Source organism: Triticum aestivum, chromosome 6D (assembly GCF_018294505.1).
Source record: "Triticum aestivum cultivar Chinese Spring chromosome 6D, IWGSC CS RefSeq v2.1, whole genome shotgun sequence".
Classification (NCBI taxonomy): domain Eukaryota; kingdom Viridiplantae; phylum Streptophyta; class Magnoliopsida; order Poales; family Poaceae; genus Triticum; species Triticum aestivum.
In genome coordinates, this window is record NC_057811.1 from 285,725,354 (window position 1) to 285,744,942 (window position 19,589).

The 19,589-nt window shown below is 45.5% G+C and overlaps 3 protein-coding genes across 3 annotated transcripts; 1 reads left to right on the top strand and 2 right to left on the bottom strand.

Annotated features, from left to right (window-relative positions):
• Nucleotides 1-12,948: 12,948 nt before the first annotated feature.
• On the bottom strand, nucleotides 12,949-14,034 carry LOC123142583 (uncharacterized). The gene is made up of 3 exons (XM_044561435.1): nucleotides 13,928-14,034; nucleotides 13,778-13,846; nucleotides 12,949-13,403 (listed from the first exon to the last, which is right to left on the bottom strand). Exons 1-3 carry the CDS (start codon nucleotides 13,962-13,964, stop codon nucleotides 12,949-12,951), a joined length of 561 nt encoding a protein of 186 aa, XP_044417370.1. The 5' UTR covers nucleotides 13,965-14,034.
• A 3,362-nt stretch (nucleotides 14,035-17,396) lies between these two features.
• On the top strand, nucleotides 17,397-17,909 carry LOC123141487 (uncharacterized). Its single transcript, XM_044560613.1, has 2 exons — nucleotides 17,397-17,726; nucleotides 17,781-17,909. Exons 1-2 carry the CDS (start codon nucleotides 17,479-17,481, stop codon nucleotides 17,851-17,853), a joined length of 321 nt encoding a protein of 106 aa, XP_044416548.1. The 5' UTR covers nucleotides 17,397-17,478; the 3' UTR covers nucleotides 17,854-17,909.
• A 213-nt stretch (nucleotides 17,910-18,122) lies between these two features.
• On the bottom strand, nucleotides 18,123-19,106 carry LOC123141486 (FCS-Like Zinc finger 3). Its single transcript, XM_044560612.1, has 2 exons — nucleotides 18,768-19,106; nucleotides 18,123-18,650 (listed from the first exon to the last, which is right to left on the bottom strand). Exons 1-2 carry the CDS (start codon nucleotides 18,974-18,976, stop codon nucleotides 18,491-18,493), a joined length of 369 nt encoding a protein of 122 aa, XP_044416547.1. The 5' UTR covers nucleotides 18,977-19,106; the 3' UTR covers nucleotides 18,123-18,490.
• Between the last annotated feature and the right edge of the window lie 483 nt (nucleotides 19,107-19,589).

The following is a 19,589-nucleotide window of genomic DNA, read 5'->3' on the forward strand; positions in this document are numbered from 1 at the left end:
TTTATTTTGGGGGGAATGCAGTTTCAACAGTCGGAGCCAAATGATCTGGGTGTGGTTTCGAATTGTTCGGGTGATGCCCAGATCGTTCGAGTGCCTGTTTGGATCGTCCGGGTAGTGTTGGAAATATGCCCTAGAGGCAATAATAAATTGGTTATTATTATATTTCCTTGTTCATGATAATCGTTTATTATCCATGCTAAAATTGTATTGATAGGAAACTCAGATACATGTGTGGATACATAGACAACACCATGTCCCTAGTAAGCCTCTAGTTGACTAGCTCGTTGATCAATAGATGGTTACGGTTTCCTGACCATGGACATTGGATGTCGTTGATAACGGGATCACATCATTAGGAGAATGATGTGATGGACAAGACCCAATCCTAAGCCTAGCACAAGATCGTGTAGTTCGTTTGCTCAGAGCTTTTCTAATGTCAAGTATCATTTCCTTAGACCATGAGATTGTGCAACTCCTGGATACCGTAGGAATGCTTTGGGTGTACCAAACGTCACAACGTAACTGGGTGGCTATAAAGGTGCACTACAGGTATCTCCGAAAGTGTCTGTTGGGTTGGCACGATTCGAGACTGGGATTTGTCACTCCGTGTAAACGGAGAGGTATCTCTGGGCCCACTCGGTAGGACATCATCATAATGTGCACAATGTGACCAAGGAGTTGATCACGGGATGATGTGAGTTACGGAACAAGTAAAGAGACTTGCCGGTAACGAGATTGAACAAGGTATCGGGATACCGACGATCGAATCTCGGGCAAGTAACATACCGATTGACAAAGGGAATTGAATACGGGATTGATTGAATCCCCGACATCGTGGTTCATCCGATTAGATCATCGTGGAACATGTGGGAGCCAACATGGGTATCCAGATCCCGCTGTTGGTTATTGACCGGAGAACGTCTCGATCATGTCTGCATGGTTCCCGAACCCGTAGGGTCTACACACTTAAGGTCCGATGACGCTAGGGTTATAGGGAATAGATATACGTGGTTGCTGAATGTTGTTCGGAGTCCCGGATGAGATCCCGGACGTCACGAGGAGTTCAGGAATGCTCCGGAGGTAAAGATTTATATATGGGAAGTCCTGTTTTGGTCACCGGAAAAGTTTCGGGTGCTATCGGTAACGTACCGGGACCACCGGGAGCGTCCCGGGGGTCCACCAAGTGGGGCCACCAGCCCCAGAAGGCTGCGTGGGCCAAGTGTGGGAGGGGACCAGCTCCAGGTGGGCTGGTGCGCCCCCCCACCAAGGCCCAAGGCGCAGGGAGAGTGGGAGGGGGCAAACCCTAGGTCTAGATGGGCCTTAAGGCCCACCCTAGTGGCGGCCCCCTCTCCTCCCCTTGGCCGCACCCTAGATGGGTTTGGGGGCTGCCGCCACCCCTGGGGAGGGAACCCTAGATGGGGGCGCAGCCCCTCCCCTTCCCCTATATATACTTGAGGTTTTGGGGCTGCCATACACACACGAGAACCTCTCTCTCATGGCGCAGCCCTACCCCTCTTCCTCCTCCTCTCCCGCGGTGCTTGGCGAAGCCCTGCATGATTGCCACGCTCCTCCACCACCACCACGCCGTCGTGCTGCTGCTGGACGGAGTCTTCCCCAACCTCTCCCTCTCTCCTTGCTGGATCAAGGCGTGGGAGACGTCACCGGGCTGCACGTGTGTTGAACGCGGAGGCACCGTTCTTCGGTGCTTAGATCGGAATCAACCGCTATCTGAATCGCTACGAGTACGACTCCCTCATCCGCGTTCTTGCAACGCTTCCGCATCGCGATCTACAATGGTATGTAGATGCACTCCCCTTCCCCTCGTTGCTAGATTACTCCATAGATTGATCTTGGTGATGCGTAGAAAATTTTGAATTTCTGCTACGTTCCCCGACAGTGGCATCATGAGCTAGGTCTATGCGTAGTTTCTATGCACGAGTAGAACACAAAGTAGTTGTGGGCGTAGATTTTGTCAATTTACTTGCCGTTACTAGTCTTATCTTGATTCGGCGGCATTGTGGGATGAAGCGGCCCGGACCGACCTTACACGTACTCTTACGTGAGACAGGTTCCACCGACTGACATGCACTAGTTGCATAAGGTGGCTAGCGGGTGTCTGTCTCTCCCACTTTAGTCGAATCGGATTCGATGAAAAGGGTCCTTATGAAGGGTAAATAGAAATTGGCATATCACGTTGTGGCTTTTGCGTAGGTAAGAAACGTTCTTGCTAGAATCCCATAGCAGCCACGTAAAACATGCAACAACAATTAGAGGACGTCTAACTTGTTTTTGCAGGGTATGCTATGTGATGTGATATGGCCAAAAGGATGTGATGAATGATATATGTGATGTATGAGATTGATCATGTTCTTGTAATAGGAATCACGACTTGCATGTCGATGAGTATGACAACCGGCAGGAGCCATAGGAGTTGTCTTAATTTATTGTATAACCTGCGTGTCAATGAAAAACGCCATGTAATTACTTTACTTTATTGCTAGCCGTTAGCCATAGTAGTATAAGTAATAGTTGGCGAGACAACTTCATGAAGACACGATGATGGAGATCATGGTGTCATGCCGGTGACGAAGGTGATCATGCCGCGCCTCGAAGATGGAGATCAAAAGGCGCAAGATGATATTGGCCATATCACGTCACTTTATGATTTGCATGTGATGTTTGTCATGTTTACATCTTATTTGCTTAGAACGACGGTAGCATAAATAAGATGATCCCTCACTAAAATTTCAAGAGACGTGTTCCCCCTAACTGTGCACCGTTGCGAAGGTTCGTTGTTTCGAAGCACCACGTGATGATCGGGTGTGATAGATTCTAACGTTCGAATACAACGGGTGTTGACGAGCCTAGCATGTACAGACATGGCCTCGGAACACATGCGAAACACTTAGGTTGACTTGACGAGCCTAGCATGTACAGACATGGCCTCAGAACACAAGAGATCGAAAGGTCGAACATGAGTCGTATAGTAGATGCGATCAACATGGAGATGTTCACCGATGATGACTAGTCCGTCTCACGTGATGATCGGACACGGCCTAGTTTGACTCGGATCATGTATCACTTAGATGACTAGAGGGATGTCTATCTGAGTGGGAGTTCATCAGATGAACTTAATTATCATGAACATAGTCAAAAGGTCTTTGCAAATTATGTCATAGCTTACGCTTTAGTTCTACTGTTTAAGATATGTTCCTAGAGAAAATTTAGTTGAAAGTTGATAGTAGCAATTATGCGGACTGGGTCCGTGAACTGAGGATTGTCCTCATTGCTGCACAGAAGGCTTATGTCCTTAATGCACCGCTCGGTATGCTGAACCTCAGCGTCGTCTGTAGATGTTACAAAACATCTAACATACACGTTTTTGATGACTACGTGATAGTTCAGTGCGTAATGCTAACGGTTTAGAATTGTGGCACCAAAAACGTTTTGAAACGTCGCAGAACATATGAGATGTTCCGAAGACTGAAATTGGGATTTCAGACTAGTGCCCACGTCAAGAGGTATGAGACCTCTGACGAATTTCTTAAGCCTGCAAACTAAGGGAGAAAAGCTCAATCGTTGAGCATGTGCTCAGATTGTCTGAGTGCCACAATCGCTTGAATCGGGTGGGAGTTAATCTTCCAGATGAGATAGTGATGGTTCTCCATAGTCACTGCCACCAAGCTATTGGAGCTTCGTGATGAACTATAACATATCAGGGATAGACATGATGATCCTTGAGCAACTCGCGATGTTTGACACCGCGAAAGTAGAAATCAAATAGGAGCATCAATTGTTGATGGTTAGTAAAACCACTAGTTTCTAGAAGGGCAAGGGCAAAAGGGATACTTCATGAAACAACAAATCATTTGCTGCTCTAGTGAAGAATCCCAAGGTTGAACCCAAACCCGAGACTAAGTGCTTCTGTAATGAGGGGAACGGTCACTGAAGCAGAACTACCCTAGATACTTGGTAGATGAGAAGGCAGGCAAGGTCGACAGAAGTATATTGGATATACATTATATGAATGTGTACTTTACTAGTATTCCGAGCAGCACCAGGGTATTAGATACCGGTTCGGTTGCTAAGTGTTAGTAACTCGAAATAAAAGCTGCGGAATAAACGGAGACTAGCTAAAGGTGAGATGACGATATGTGTTGGAAGTGTTTCCAAGGTTGATGTGATCAAGCATCGCATGCTCCCTCTACCATCGAGATTGGTGTTAAACCTAAATAATTGTTATTTGGTGTTTACGTTGAGCATAGACATGATTGGATTATGTTGTTCATTTAAGGAGAATAATGGTTACTCTGTTTATTTGAATAATACCTTCAATGGTCTTGCACCTAAAATGGATCTCGATCGCAGTGATACACATGTTCGTGCCAAAAGATATAAAATAGTAATGATAGTACCACATACTTGTGGCACTGCCATTTGAGTCATAATGGTATAGAACGCATGAAGAAGCTCCATGTAGATGGATCTTTGGACTCACTCATTTTGAAAAGATTGAGACATGCGAACCATGTCTATTGGTATATATGCATGAAGAAACTCCATGCAGATGGATCGTTTGGACTCACTTGATTTTGAATCACTTGAGACATGCAAATCATACCACATGGGCAAGATGACTGAAAGGCCTCATTTTCAGTAAGATGGAACAAGAGAGCAACTTGTTGGAAGTAATACATTTTTGATGTATGCAGTCCAATGAGTGCTGAGGCATGCAGTGGATATCGTTATGTTCTTACTTCACAGATGATTTGAGTAGATACTGAGAATATTTACTTGATGAAACACAAGTCTGAATTATTGAAAGGTTCAAGTAATTTCAGAGTGAAGTTGAAGATCGTCGTGACAAGAGGATAAAATGTCTATGATATGATCATAGAGATATCTGAGTTACGAGTTTGGCACACAATTAAGACATTGTGGAAAGTGTTTCACAATTAATACCGCCTGGAACACCACAGTGTGATGGTGTGTCCGAACATCATAACTGCACCCTATTGGATATGGTGCATACCATGATGTCTCTTATCGAATTACCACTATCGTTTATGGGTTAGGCATTAGAGACAACCGCATTCACTTTAAAAGGGGCACCACGCAATTCCGTTGAGACGACACCGTTTAGAGAAACCTAAGTTGTCATTTCTTAAAAGTTTGGGGCTGCGATGCTTATGTGAAAAAGTTTCAGGCTGATAAGCTCGAACCCAAAGCGGATAAATGCATCTTCATAGAATACCCAAAACAGTTGGGTATACCTCCTATTTCAGATCTGGAAGCAAAAGTAATTGCTTCTAGAAACGGTTCCTTTCTCGAGGAAAAGTTTCTCTCGAAAGAATTGAGTGGGAGGATGGTGGAGACTTGATGAGGTTATTGAACCATAACTTCAACTAGTGTGTAGCAAGGCACAAGAAGTTGTTCCTGTGGCACCTACACCAATTGAAGTGGAAGCTTATGATAGTGATCATGAAACTTTGGATCAAGTCACTACCAAACCTCGTAGGACGACGAGGATGCGTACTACTGAAGAGTAATGCGTGATCCTGTCTTGGAAGTCATGTTGCTAGACAACAATGAACCTACGAGCTATGGAGAAGCGATGGTGGGCCCGGATTCCGACGAATGGCTCGAGGCCATAAAATCCGAGAGAGGATCCATGTACTTGATGGTCGTAAGGCTGTTGGGTGCAGATGGATTTTAAAAGGAAGACAGACAATAATGGTAAGTGTCACCATTAAGAAAGCTCGGCTTGTCGTTAAAATGTTTTCCGACAAGTTCAAGGAGTTGACTACGATGAGACTTTCTCACTCGTAGCGATGCTAAGAGTCTGTTGGAATTATATTAGCAGTTACTGCATTATTTATGAAATCTTGCAGATAGGATGTAAAAAAAACATTGTTTCCTCGACAATTTTCTTGAGGAAAGGTTGTATGTGACACAACCAGAAGGTTTTGTCAATCCTGAGAGATGCTAACAAGTATGCAAAGCTCCAGCAATCCTTCTAAGGACTGGAGAAAGCATCTCGGAGTTGGAATGTACGCTTTGATGAGATGATCAAAGATTTTGGGTTTATACAAAGTTTATGAGAAACTTGTATTTCCAATAAAGTGAGTGGGAGCGATACAACATTTCTGATAAGTATATGTGAATGCATATTGTTGATCCGAAATGATGTAGAATTTCTGGAAAGCATAAAGGGTTGTTTGAAAGGAGTTTTTCAAAGGAAGACCTGGATAAAGCTGCTTACATATTGGGCATCAAGATCCATAGAGATAGATCAAGACGCCCGATGATACTTTCAAAGAACGCACACCTTGACATGATTTTGAAAGAGTTCAAAATAGATCAGCAAAGAAGGAGTTCTTGGCTGTGTTACAAGGTGTGAGTATTGAGTAAGACTCAAGACCTGACCACAGCAGAAGAGAGAGAAAGGACGAAGGTCGTCCCCTATGCTTTAGACGTAGGCTCTACAGTATGCTATGCTGTGTACCGCACATGACGTGTGCCTTGCCATGAGTTGGTCAAGGGGTACAATGGTGATCCGGTGATGGATCACATGACAGCGGTCGAACTTATCCTTAGTATCTAATGGACTAAGGAACTTTCTCGATTATGGAGGTGAAAAGGAGTTCGTCGTAAAGAGTTACGTCGATGCGAACTTTGACACTAATCCGGATGACTCTGAGTAGTAAACCGGATTCGTATAGTAGAGCAGTTATTTGAAATGGCTCCAAATAGCGCGTGGTAGCATCCACAAGATGACATAGATATTCGTAAAGCACACACGGATCTGAAAGGTTCAGACCCGTTGACTAATAACCTCTCTCACAAGCATAACATGATCAAACCAGAACTCATTGAGTGTTAATCACATAGTGATGTGAACTAGATTGTTGACTCTAGTAAACTCTTTGGATGTTGGTCACATGGTGATGTGACCTGTGAGTGTTAATCACATGGTGATGTGAACTAGATTATTGACTCTAGTGCAAGTGGGAGACTGTTGGAAATGTGCCCTAGAGGCAATAATAAATTGGTTATTATTATATTTCCTTGTTCATGATAATCGTTTATTATCCATGCTAAAATTGTATTGATAGGAAACTCAGATACATGTGTGGATACATAGACAACACCATGTCCCTAGTAAGCCTCTAGTTGACTAGCTCGTTGATCAATAGATGGTTACGGTTTCCTGACCATGGACATTGGATGTCGTTGATAACGGGATCACATCATTAGGAGAATGATGTGATGGACAAGACCCAATCCTAAGCCTAGCACAAGATCGTGTAGTTCGTTTGCTCAGAGCTTTTCTAATGTCAAGTATCATTTCCTTAGACCATGAGATTGTGCAACTCCCGGATACCGTAGGAATGCTTTGGGTGTACCAAACGTCACAACGTAACTGGGTGGCTATAAAGGTGCACTACAGGTATCTCCGAAAGTGTCTGTTGGGTTGGCACGAATCGAGACTGGGATTTGTCACTCTGTGTAAACGGAGAGGTATCTCTGGGCCCACTCGGTAGGACATCATCATAATATGCACAATGTGACCAAGGAGTTGATCACGGGATGATGTGAGTTACGGAACGAGTAAAGAGACTTGCCGGTAACGAGATTGAACAAGGTATCAGGATACCGACGATCGAATCTCGGGCAAGTAACATACCGATTGACAAAGGGAATTGAATACGGGATTGACTGAATCCCCGACATCGTGGTTCATCCGATGGGATCATCGTGGAACATGTGGGAGCCAACATGGGTATCCAGATCCCGCTGTTGGTTATTGACCGGAGAACGTCTCGGTCATGTCTGCATGGTTCCCGAACCCGTAGGGTCTACACACTTAAGGTTCGATGACGCTAGGGTTATAGGGAATAGATATACGTGGTTGCCGAATGTTGTTCGGAGTCCCGGATGAGATCCCGGACGTCACCAGGAGTTCAGGAATGGTCCGGAGGTAAAGATTTATATATGGGAAGTCCTGTTTTGGTCACCGGAAAAGTTTCGGGTGCTATCGGTAACGTACCGGGACCACCGGGAGGGTCCCGGGGGTCCACCAAGTGGGGCCACCAGCCCCAGAAGGCTGCGTGGGCCAAGCGTGGGAGGGGACCAGCTCCAGGTGGGCTGGTGCGCCCCCCCCCCACCAAGGCCCAAGGCGCAGGGAGAGTGGGAGGGGGCAAACCCTAGGTCTAGATGGGCCTTAAGGCCCACCCTAGTGCCCCCCCCCTCTCCTCCCCTTGGCCGCACCCTAGATGGGTTTGGGGGCTGCCGCCACCCCTGGGGAGGGAACCCTAGATGGGGCGCAGCCCCTTCCCTTCCCCTATATATACTTGAGGTTTTGGGGCTGCCATACACACACGAGAACCTCTCTCTCATGGCGCAGCCCTACCCCTCTTCCTCCTCCTCTCCCGCGGTGCTTGGCGAAGCCCTGCAGGATTGCCACGCTCCTCCACCACCACCACGCCGTCGTGCTGCTGCTGGACGAAGTCTTCCCCAACCTCTCCCTCTCTCCTTGCTGGATCAAGGCGTGGGAGACGTCACCGGGCTGCACGTGTGTTGAACACGGAGGCACCGTTCTTCGGTGCTTAGATCGGAATCAACCGCGATCTGAATCGCTACGAGTACGACTCCCTCATCCGCGTTCTTGCAACGCTTCCGCATCGCGATCTACAATGGTATGTAGATGCACTCCCCTTCCCCTCATTGCTAGATTACTCCATAGATTGATCTTGGTGATGCGTAGAAAATTTTGAATTTCTGCTACGTTCCCCGACAGGTAGGTCAACCGTGGTAGATCTAGGCTCGGGATGAAAGAATTTTTTGGAAGAATTTTTTTGGGGCGGATTCTGGGATGGATTTCATGGTGGTGATGGTGGGAGGAGGCTTGATCTACTTGCCAAAACAAATTCGTGGATTGAACGAACAAAATCTCACGAGAACCAGCAAAATGCAAAAAAAATTGGTAAATCTATTTTTGGTGGGTATTTTTGAATTGGGACAAAAGGCAACAAAATTAGGCTACAAAGTTGGGCTAAGGGGCTCCAAGATGTGAATCAACCTATGAACTGGTCGAAGATGATGTAGGGTGAAACTCTAGTTGATGATCTTCTTCACACTTGGAGGTGGGAAAGGGGAAAATTAAGAGGAATCACAAAAGAGGAACACTCAAGAAACAAGATCCAAGGTCACTACACATCCACTAAATCTACATACGCATACAAGGTTCAAGATCCAAATCCAACAATAGGAAAGTAAAAAGGTAGATAGTTCTTCCCAAGTCTCTAAGAAAAGAGGGGACTTGTATCTATGGTGGATCTTCCCTTAGAGGGGCCTTGTATCCACTAGGGATCTTCTCACATGGAGGTTTTGATCTCCATGAGAGAGGTAGATAAGGAGTAAAGATCTCTAGTTTATCTCATATGCTTTGCAATAGAGAGGAGGGGGTCATCTATTTATAGTCCAGGACATGATAGAGAGGTAGATGGGGAGATACATGGCAACATGACTGTCTTGTGCGCATGCAAGGCCAGAAGTCCGGGTGGGGTGGGTACCCAGATGATCCGCCCATTGTCCGAATGATTCGACTAGTCACCCCGGATGGCCCGGTAGAGTCGTTACATCAGTCATCGGGACGGATGTTCAGGACGTCGTTGGGACGTCCCACTTCTTCCGGATGATTTGAGCGGGGTACCGGATGATCCGACTTTAGGCTCGGCCTTCAGGTGTTTTCGGGGCGCATAGCCGGATCGTCCGGGCATTGGTCGGATCATCCGAAGTAGGGTCTAGATTGTTCGGGCAAGGACAGACTTGTCCCGTTTCCTTCTTCTCCTTTGCGATCTTCCTCCACCATTGCTTCGCATGGTTCCTTAGCTTCTCCATGGTTGGTTCCTTGCTACCTGAGCACACAAAGTGTCTCCATTTGAGGTAGTAGTCATGTCTCATGTGATTCAAAGGGAAGTTCGACAAGGGGAGAGTTAACGTCGGTTTTGATAGCTCTTGCACGAGGTCTTGTCATTAGTCCACTTGGTGTCTTGGGTGATGATGGCATGTCCATGGGGATGACCGTAGGATGCTCCGCATCAGGTTGCCTCCCATTTAGCACTAGTTTTAGGGTTGGTAAGCTCAACCTTTTGAAAACTTACCTTCTCATGCAGACTCTCATGTCCATACCGACGAACACTTCCCAAACTGATTCTCTTGAGAGGTGGAATATACTTATTTGGTTTCTCAGATGAATACTTAATGATTTACTCATCATAGATTTATAAAATAGTGTTCCCTTGCATGGAATCTACTGATGCACCTGTAGTACGAGCCCAAGGATAATAGTCAATATTTCATCTTCATGCATGTCAAGTATAATAAATCAGTAGGAATTATACCTTGATAAAGTCTTTACAAAACATATTCAATCATACCTACATGTTTCTTGTTAGACTTGTTAGCCATCTGCAATGTTATTTGAGTGGTGACGTAGTGTCCCTAATTTAACTTTTCATAAAGCACAGTGGCATGACACTTACCCCTTCTCCTAAATCACACCGGGCATTACCATCTTACCAATGTCAAAAGAGATTATAGGTGTACCTGGGTCTTCAAGTCTTGTCGGGACTTAACTTCTAAAACAATTTCTAGATATCATAGCTATAGGTTCTTTGTTGGCTATCTCCTTTTTATTAATCAAGATAACCCTAGTTTTTTAGCATAAGTAGGAACTTTTATAGCACTAACAAGGTATTTGCATACAAAGTTTTCATGAAGCTTCCGAAAAAGATGTGTAAAGCTAATCATTGGTAGAGGTATATTTTTCTGAAGGAAAAGCGAGTTCATTTTTTTACCTTGGTCTTTTCTTTACCTCTCAAAATGGTTACAATATTCTCAAGTGCCTTCCTTTTGTAAGGAGGTTTATTGTGTTTCCCAATTGCTTTATTCTGAACTTCTTCTTGTTCTCCATTCATCTCCTCCTTATCTCATGTATCAGTTGTTTCGGCATTGGAGTCAATTTATTTGATGTCTTCTATATCTGTTGTCGTCTTTATATTTATATTGAGGGTATCTTGTTGAGGAGAGTCTTCTTTGGTGTCATCTTGAGGGTTTATGAGTTTTCTTCCTCTAGACTTTGTCTTTGACTCTCTCTCCTCTTCTGAGCTCGTTCTTCTTCATATCCAACCAGCCCTTTTGGGTCATGTGCTCTCTTACCACCTATTGTGGTAATAAAGTTATAGGTAATAAAAATATCATATTTAAACTTATCAAGAATAAGAAATTTTGTTTTAGCTATTTGTTCACACTGAGTTTCAACCATGCCAGAATGTTTATCAAGATTCTTCACGAACTGACCCATTGCATCTAACTCTTTGACTAAATATATTATCATCTTTCTGTGATGACAGAAGCATCTACTAACATCCCCACTAAGCCCTTCTTGGTAGTGCTTGAAGCTTTGAAGAGTTTCATAGAGTTCATCTTCCGCTGGTAGATACTACAAAGATCTATGCTTAGCTGGAAGTGTTCTATAGGTTTACCACTACTCATTACCTCTCTAAAGCATTCCATATCTTCAATGTAATGGACTATTTTCTTCCAGTAAGCCCTCGAGGTTCTCCAATGTAACATTGTTCTCCAACAGTCTTCTTCTATTGTCAAGGACATGAATACTCCTACTGCGCTAATATCAGTAACAGATTTAGATTCATCATTCAATCCATTATAAATATATGAAGTATAACATGATCATCAAATCCATGATTTGGGCAAAGATTGATAAGTTTAGTAAATCACCCTACAACTTTAGATAAGCATTATCCGGGCTGTTGAGCGAAAGTTGACATCTCTTGTCGGAGTTGAGCCATTTGGAGAAAGGAGATAACTTATGCATAAATCTATACTTCCAATTGGTTATGCGGAAGCCCATCAAACCATTCCTTGGATGTATCCTTCAATAACAGCCTACAAAATTTCAGTGGGACAAATTGGAATATTAGAGGCACGAGGTTGGGTTACATTAGTCCGAATCGATTATGATATAATTAATCTAAGGCGGTTGCGCCTAATATGCGCAAACTCCTTGTCTTGTACTCCCCACCGATGATGCATTCTGGGATAGTCGTGGGCCAACCTGTGGCCTCTCGGCTGAGTCTTCCCTCTGTTGCTATGCCCCGTGGACGTGGCATTGTCATTGTTGGTTGTTTGTTGGATTTTATGGATTTTGCCAAACAAGGTTACTTTTTCATCAGGATGATATGTGCTCATCCTTTGAAAGTGGTGTTCTATGCTTGTTCGTTGCCCTCGTATTGGACGTGTTTGCACAAGAAAGTGGACCATGACACATTGAAGTGGCTGTCGTAGAGCTGGCTCGTGTGCAGTTGGGTGCGGTGCTTGCGATAATGTTGATGAAGCTTGGTTGTTACTTCTATTTTGCTTGTCCCTACTATCTTTTCATACCGCCTGTAATAATGGCAGTGGTAGCAGGTTTTTGTGGCGTCGCATGTGTTTCAAGTGCGAGCACTTTAGAACGTGTTTCCTGCTAGTGTTTCGAACTTGTTGTTTCTCTTTCACATGACCTTTATCCTGTAACATACTATTTCCGTTGCCCAATAGAAAGAGGGAAGGCTCAATGGAAAACGTTCCAGTTAGAAAAGCTTACGGTCCAACAAACTATAGACAGCATGAAAAAGAGGGAGCTGCCATTATTAATGCAAAATTCTTATTATCCAAAGTTTCAAACCATATACACCAATTAATACCGGCTAGCACTGTTACACATGCAGAAATAGAATACAAAATCGCAAGGCGCCAGGCATGTCAAACTCTATCTCAATCACTCCATCCTTGTATCACACAACCACATCCACAGCCGCCTCAGTCAGCCACCAAGCGGCTGACTTGGTAAGCTACCAACAAAAATATTGCAAGCTGCCTCAGTCAGCTCATCCTCTCACCATGATTAATAAGTTCTACTCCCTCCATTCCGAAATACATGACGCTGGGGTTTTTTCCGACCAGGTGAAAAAGCAGCGAAATGACCAGGTTACCCTCCAGTTTTGAATTCTCTCCTCGTCTCCACCCAGGTCGTCTTCCAGATCCGCCCGCCTTCGTCGCCCCCCACCTCTGGATCCTCCACCTCCATCGCCCCCGCCTCCGTCGCCCCCCACCTCCAGATCCTCCACCTCCACCTCCATCGCCTCCCATCTCGCCCAACAGATCCCCTTCCATCCTCCCCATCTTCCTGGGCCAGCAGATCCCCCACATCGTCCTGGGCCAGCAGATCCCCCACCTCGTCATCCCAAGGCCAGCGCCCTGCTGCAGATTGCCGCCACCCTCCCAGGGCCTCGCCAGCTCCACCTCCAGGTACTGCAGATCGCCGCTGACTTCAGGTCCTGGTCGTTCAACAGGTCCAAAAAGGGGCAATTCAGTTGCAAATTTAGCATGACAAAATTCAGTACTAGAGCATGATGTTGCATGATGTTGGGAGGATTCAAAAAATCAGCACTGCATTGGAGTAAAAGTGCAGTACTCCAATGATGTTGGAGTATCATTAACAAAAAATCAATACTACTGAAACAATTGCATGATGTTGGAGTATCATTAACAAAATAACATGATGTTGGAGTAAAGCTGCATGATGAAGTACTACAAGGGCAGAATCACTTTTACAACGTCATGCAACATCATTTTCATGACAAGAGTACTATTGCATGATGTTGGAGTACTATAGTGCTTGATGTTGCATGAACTTATACCGTGGCAGTACCTGAACAGGCTCCAGGTCCAGCAGGTGGAGCTCCAAGCTCCATTGCACCAACTTCAGAACAGGCAGCAACTGAAAAAGGAAATAGACATAGTCAGGGCAGAGGCATGGATTTTGATCTCAACTGCACTCCAGCCGAAGAAGAAGACATACTCCAAGATGATATGAACATGGAAGAGGAAGAGGGCATCGATCCCGGTCAAGATGCGGTTGGTGAGCTCCAGTACTCCTGCCATGAACAATCAATAGTTCATTTGTACCCCTATAATGGAGTAGCTAGCAAGTGTTGAGCAATTAAAAAATCCATTTGGTATTAACAATGTTTAATAACAAAGTTTGGTATTAAACGTGTGTGAAAAATGATTTTCTAAACCCACACATTCCCTGGGACTTGATGCCATATTCAAGTTCTAAGATCAGGTCATAAATTGTTTCCTAGACCATGGCTAATGTTGATAAAAAAGGCCAATGAATGAATTTCATGTCTTAGAATAAGAGTATTAGCTAACGGAGCACTTGATCATGTCAGGTCTTCCTCTGGGATTTGCCGGTCATAAGACTGAATTTCAAATATATACAGGTGATCACGCAAATATTGCAGTAAGCACCTTACTCATCTGTAGCAGCAGCAGACGAGCGAAACACATTTTAGTACACCGAGCACCCTGTTATCCTGCGAGAACTTGGCTTATTATGCTGTACCAATAGATGAACGAAGCATGGACTAATATTTTTTTTCATTGTTTTGTTTCTTGTTGCAGTTGTTCAGCAAGGAGTTAGAAAAAAGAAAACCCTCACTGACGAGCAAAAATATGCTGCTTATGTGGCATTGCATTCAGTGTGCATGAGCAGAGGTGGGAAATTCAAAATAAATGATAAGAAAGACCTTGCACAATTTTTTAAGGTAGAAGTGAGGAGTATACAAAGAGTCTGGCAGAAGGCGATGGAGCAAATTTCAGAAGGTTTAGAGGTGAATTTTTCCGATCAGAGAAAAGGAAACTCTGGAAGAAAGCCAAAGAACATCAATTTAGAGCAAATCCCTACTATTCCACTAAACAAGAGGTCCACTATCAGATCTCTAGCTTGGCAACTGGGATGTAGCCCTACCACACTGCATAGAAACTTCAAGCTGAATTTGATAAAGAGGCACACAAACTATGTGAAGCCAGCTCTGAAGGAAAAGAATAAGAAGGATAGGATGAAATTTTGCATGTCAATGCTTGATGAGACAACGATAGAAACTTCAAGGCCTAAATGGAAGACAATGCATAATGTTGTGCACATTGATGAGAAATGGTTCAATATGACCAAGAAAATAAGACCTGCTATCTGTTGGATGGGGAGGAGGAGCCTACGAGGCCTATACATGGCAACTGCATTGGCAAGGTGATGTTCTTGACGGCCGTTGCTAGGCCAAGGTGGGATCATGAAGGAAACGTGACCTTCTCTGGGAAAATCGGTATCTGGCCATTCGTGAAAGAAGTTCCTGCTCAGAGGAGAAGTGATAACAGGCCCAGAGGTACAATAGAGACAAAGTCAATAAAGGTGGACAAAAAAGTGATGAGGGAGTTCCTAATAGAGAAGGTCTTGCCAGCGATACAAGCAGTTTGGCCTGAAAGTGATGCTGGACAGACCATCTACATTCAACAGGATAATGCTAAGCCCCATATCTTGCCAAATGACCCAGAATTTCTAGCGGCTGTCGCAAAAACTAGACTTGACATCAGAATAATACAACAACCTGCCAACAGTCCTGATTTGAATGTGCTTGACCTTGGGTTTTTCAACTCGCTGCAATCCCTGACAGATTGTCTGAGTCCTAAAACACTACAAAACCTTATTAATGGTGTTTTGGAGGAATTTGAAGGCTATGAGGTTTACAAGCTCAACAGAATTTTTCTAACTCTGCAAACGTGCATGATTGAGATCCTGAACCATGCAGGGGGCAATGGGTATAAAATACCACATGTGAACAAGGAAAGGCTCGAGGGTCTTGGGCAGCTACCTCCAAGACTGTCGTGCCCTCAAGAGGTTTACGCAAATGCCCTACACAACTTAGGGCTAATGGAGAGGGTTCAATAATGGAAGAGGCCTGAGATGCTTGTTGCCAAGAGACCTGAGATGCTTGTTGCCAAGAGAAGAGAGCAAGAAGATACTCCTACAGAAATTGGTACTGGAATTGCTACTGGAAATCAGCTTGCTCGCTACTCCTAATTAACTGAAAAAGTTTCAATTTAATACTCCTGCTGCAGTGCTATACTACTGCTATCCTCCCTAATTAACAGAAAAGCTTTCAGTTTTTAATCAACTGAAAACTTGCTAAAACCTGAAGAAATTGTAAGCAATCAAGAATTTGAACAAGTACAGTATGAAATACTCCTAGCATTGGTTTTTACTATCATTGGTTCTTACTCTGTGTTGACTGAATGAAATGGCAAGCTACTACTGTATTGTAGAGGAGGCCCTCAGATCTCTAACTCTTTTTTTTACTGTGTGGTTTAATTAGTTTCTCTCTAGTTTCGTTTAATTAGTTTAATTAACAAAAAAAGGTTTCAGTTAGTTTAATTAATACAAAAAGGTTTTAGTTAATTTAATTAAAGAAACTGGAAGGTTTGAGTTAATTTAAATTAACTGTCAAAAGAGAAGAGAAGATCTACACTACTCCAAATCTTGAACTCACTTTTTTTCTATTTGAGAAGAGAAGAGCAGAGCAAGCACTGCTACTGCTCCAAGCTAATCTGACTGCAAATCAGAAACTTCAAATCTGATTATTCAGGTACTCCAAATACCGGATATGTTTGCTACTCCAAATTTTGCAACCACTACTCCAAAACAATACTGAAACTACAGCACAACAATTGCAGTTTTGAAGTAAAGCTTCAGTTAATTTTAAAATTTAAATTAAAGTTTCAGTTAAAATGGAGAGAAACAACAGTAAGTACTGTTGGAGTACTCACTAAGTACTGTAAGATGAGTACAGTACAGTACTGCTGCAAGAGGAGTACAATACTCCATTAGCTCATTGCAAATTTAACCAAAACTACAGTAGCACAGATGTTGGTGAGGAAACAACAGTACTATTGCAAGATGAGTAGTAAAATCAGTCCTACTGTGAACCCTACTAAGCTCACAGATGTTGGAGTACAGTAGAAAGAGCCTCACTTAACTCCAAACAAGACTCCAAAACATGCAATTCCACATCAGCATATGATACTCCTCTGAATGAATGACTGAAGCAGCAGGCGTCGGGCACCACGAGCATGGCATCAGCGTCGGGCACCACAAGCACCACCGTCAGCGTCGCCCTATAAGCACAACAGAGGATTGGAACTCTGAATTGAACGACAACTGAAGCAAAACAATCGACCATCGACAGTAAACCTCTGAAGAAATGTTGGAGTGCTGCTGCTGCTTGGTTGATTACAGAGAGCTTGGTAGGCCATTAAGGCCTCACATCTGACATTAGCATCCATAACATTTCCTAGCACTACTCCTAGCAGTACACAAGATCACAAGAATCTCCATTTGCTAGCCCTACTCCTAGCACTACTCCTAGCATCTGACATTAAGTTTTCACGGAGAAGAAACAGTAAGAGGAAGATAGAGCAATACCTCAAGGAGTCATCATCCATGGACGCACAGCCGGGCCACCATGTCCATCCTCTCGCCACCTGACGCAGCAGCTGCTCCTCAAGGAGTCGCTCATGGAGGCCGCGCGCAAGGAGGAGGGCGGCGGCAGCCGCGGAGACGACAAGCTGCCGCAGGTGGTGTTCGACCGCATCCTTCGGCGTCAGATGGTGTACGACGCGCTCAACCGCGGGGGCCGGGCGGAGGTGCCGTCGTGGGTCCAGCTGCTCACCATCCTCCTTTCCTTCGGCACGTCGGCGCTCGGCATCGCCTACTGCTCCTCGTCACAGCCGCACAGATGCAGCAGCTCCCCACAGCCGCACAGATCCGGCAGCTCCCCACAGCCGCACAGATCCAGCAGCTCCCCACAGCCGCACAGATCCGGCAGCTCCTCACCGCCACAGTTCCTCTTCCGGCAGCTCCTCCTACTCGAGCAGCTCCTCCGGCGGTAAAAATCGAATCTTGGGACGACGAAGCAGCGACGACGCGAGAGAAAGAGGGCAGCGGCGACGCAGGCGAGGGAGATGCGGCTGCTACGCAGGCGAGGGAGATACGCGGCGACGCGGGCGAGGGAGATGCGGCGGCGCCATGGGCGAGGGAGATGCGGTGGGAGAGAAGCAGAGAGTGATACGGGCGAGGGAGACTGAGAGAGACTGGAGCGATGCGGTCGAGGGTAAAAATGGAAAATGCGAATATTTCGTAGCGTTACGAGATTTCAACGTGCAGACGTAAAACATCATGTATTTCGGAACGGAGGGAGTAGTTGATCTTCGCGCAGAAGCTAATCCCCACCGAAGAGAGGAGAGACGTGATATATGATAATAAAGAATAAAAAAAGTGTCGTCAGTTTTCTGGATCCTGATCCGCGTCAGGTGGGGCCAGCTGTCCGGCCATCTTATCCGTTAGGTACGGCCATGAGACACGTACGCTCCCCGTCGCTTGTGGGCCCCCGCCGACGAGCTGTCACATAACGGCGGTACTTAACTCCATTCTTTAAACAGCTCTCTTTTCTTTTCTTCTTGCTTTTGCACACGTACGTTACGTGCTAGCACTACGTGCATCCGGTTGCTTGGTGTTGGAGGTAGCACATCAGTACGCGAAGCTCACGCCGCCGCCGGTGGCAGTGGCGCGGCGGCCGGACCGCACGGCGGCGGTGGAGGCGCCCTTGGCGCAGAAGCTGCTGCCGGCGTCCTCGTCGATGAAGATCTGCCTGCACCGGCACTCCACGCTGCAGAACGCCTTGTCACCTCTGCAGTAGTACCATGGATCTACATCAGACATGAACGAACAAACTAACTAGATCGGTTGTGCATCGATTATATACGAGGTAGTTTCTTGATGCAGCTGCACGCGCAACCTAGCTAACCTGTACATGTAGATGTCATTGTTCTCGGCTAGATCCTTGTGGCACAGCAAGCAGCGCTGCAAGAAGGAACCCGTGCTTGCGGTGGGCCTCGCTGCCGGTGACCAAGGGGATGAGGAGATCTTGGGGCTATGGAGGGTGGCCTTGCTGATGATCTTGGCCTTGATGGAGTTGCTCTCCTGGGTCTCTAGGAGAACGCTCAGGCCAGCCATGAAGGGGATGCCTATCTTCTCGCTAGCTAATCAAACTCTCTCCTAGCTCCTCTCTGCTTCGAGTGCGAGATCTTTTCTTTCAGGGGAGGGGGTTGGTGCTTATAAAGAGTGAGGAGTATGTGTGCTGCGGTACGGAACATGTAGAGGAAGCGTTTGATTTTTCGGGAAAATCTATACGGGGACCTTGCCTGACGTGTCTACCCGTGCAATCTTTCAACGTCCTCCCTTTTCCAACGCGGACTAAAATGTACACAAATCTTTCAGACCGATATGTGCAAACGCTACAAGTCATCCAACGCGATACCACATCGGTCTATAGACGTGTTTGGTTTTCCGAAATTCTGCAAGCAAGACACAAATTAGGGGAGCTTTGATGGCGTTGGGACCGCCGACACGTACACGCCCGACCACCAGGTCCCATCCCAAAACCCTCTCCGCGTGAAGCGGTCGCCATGCATTCATGCCGTTCAGCTTGTTCCAGAATGGACGTGACTCCCACACGACATTGATGCCAGTCAGAGCGACAAGACCGGACGAGCGGGCGACGCCGCTTTAAGGTCAACATGACAATCGAGAAGTCTACTCCGGCTGGTGCGCCACAGCTTCCCGTCCG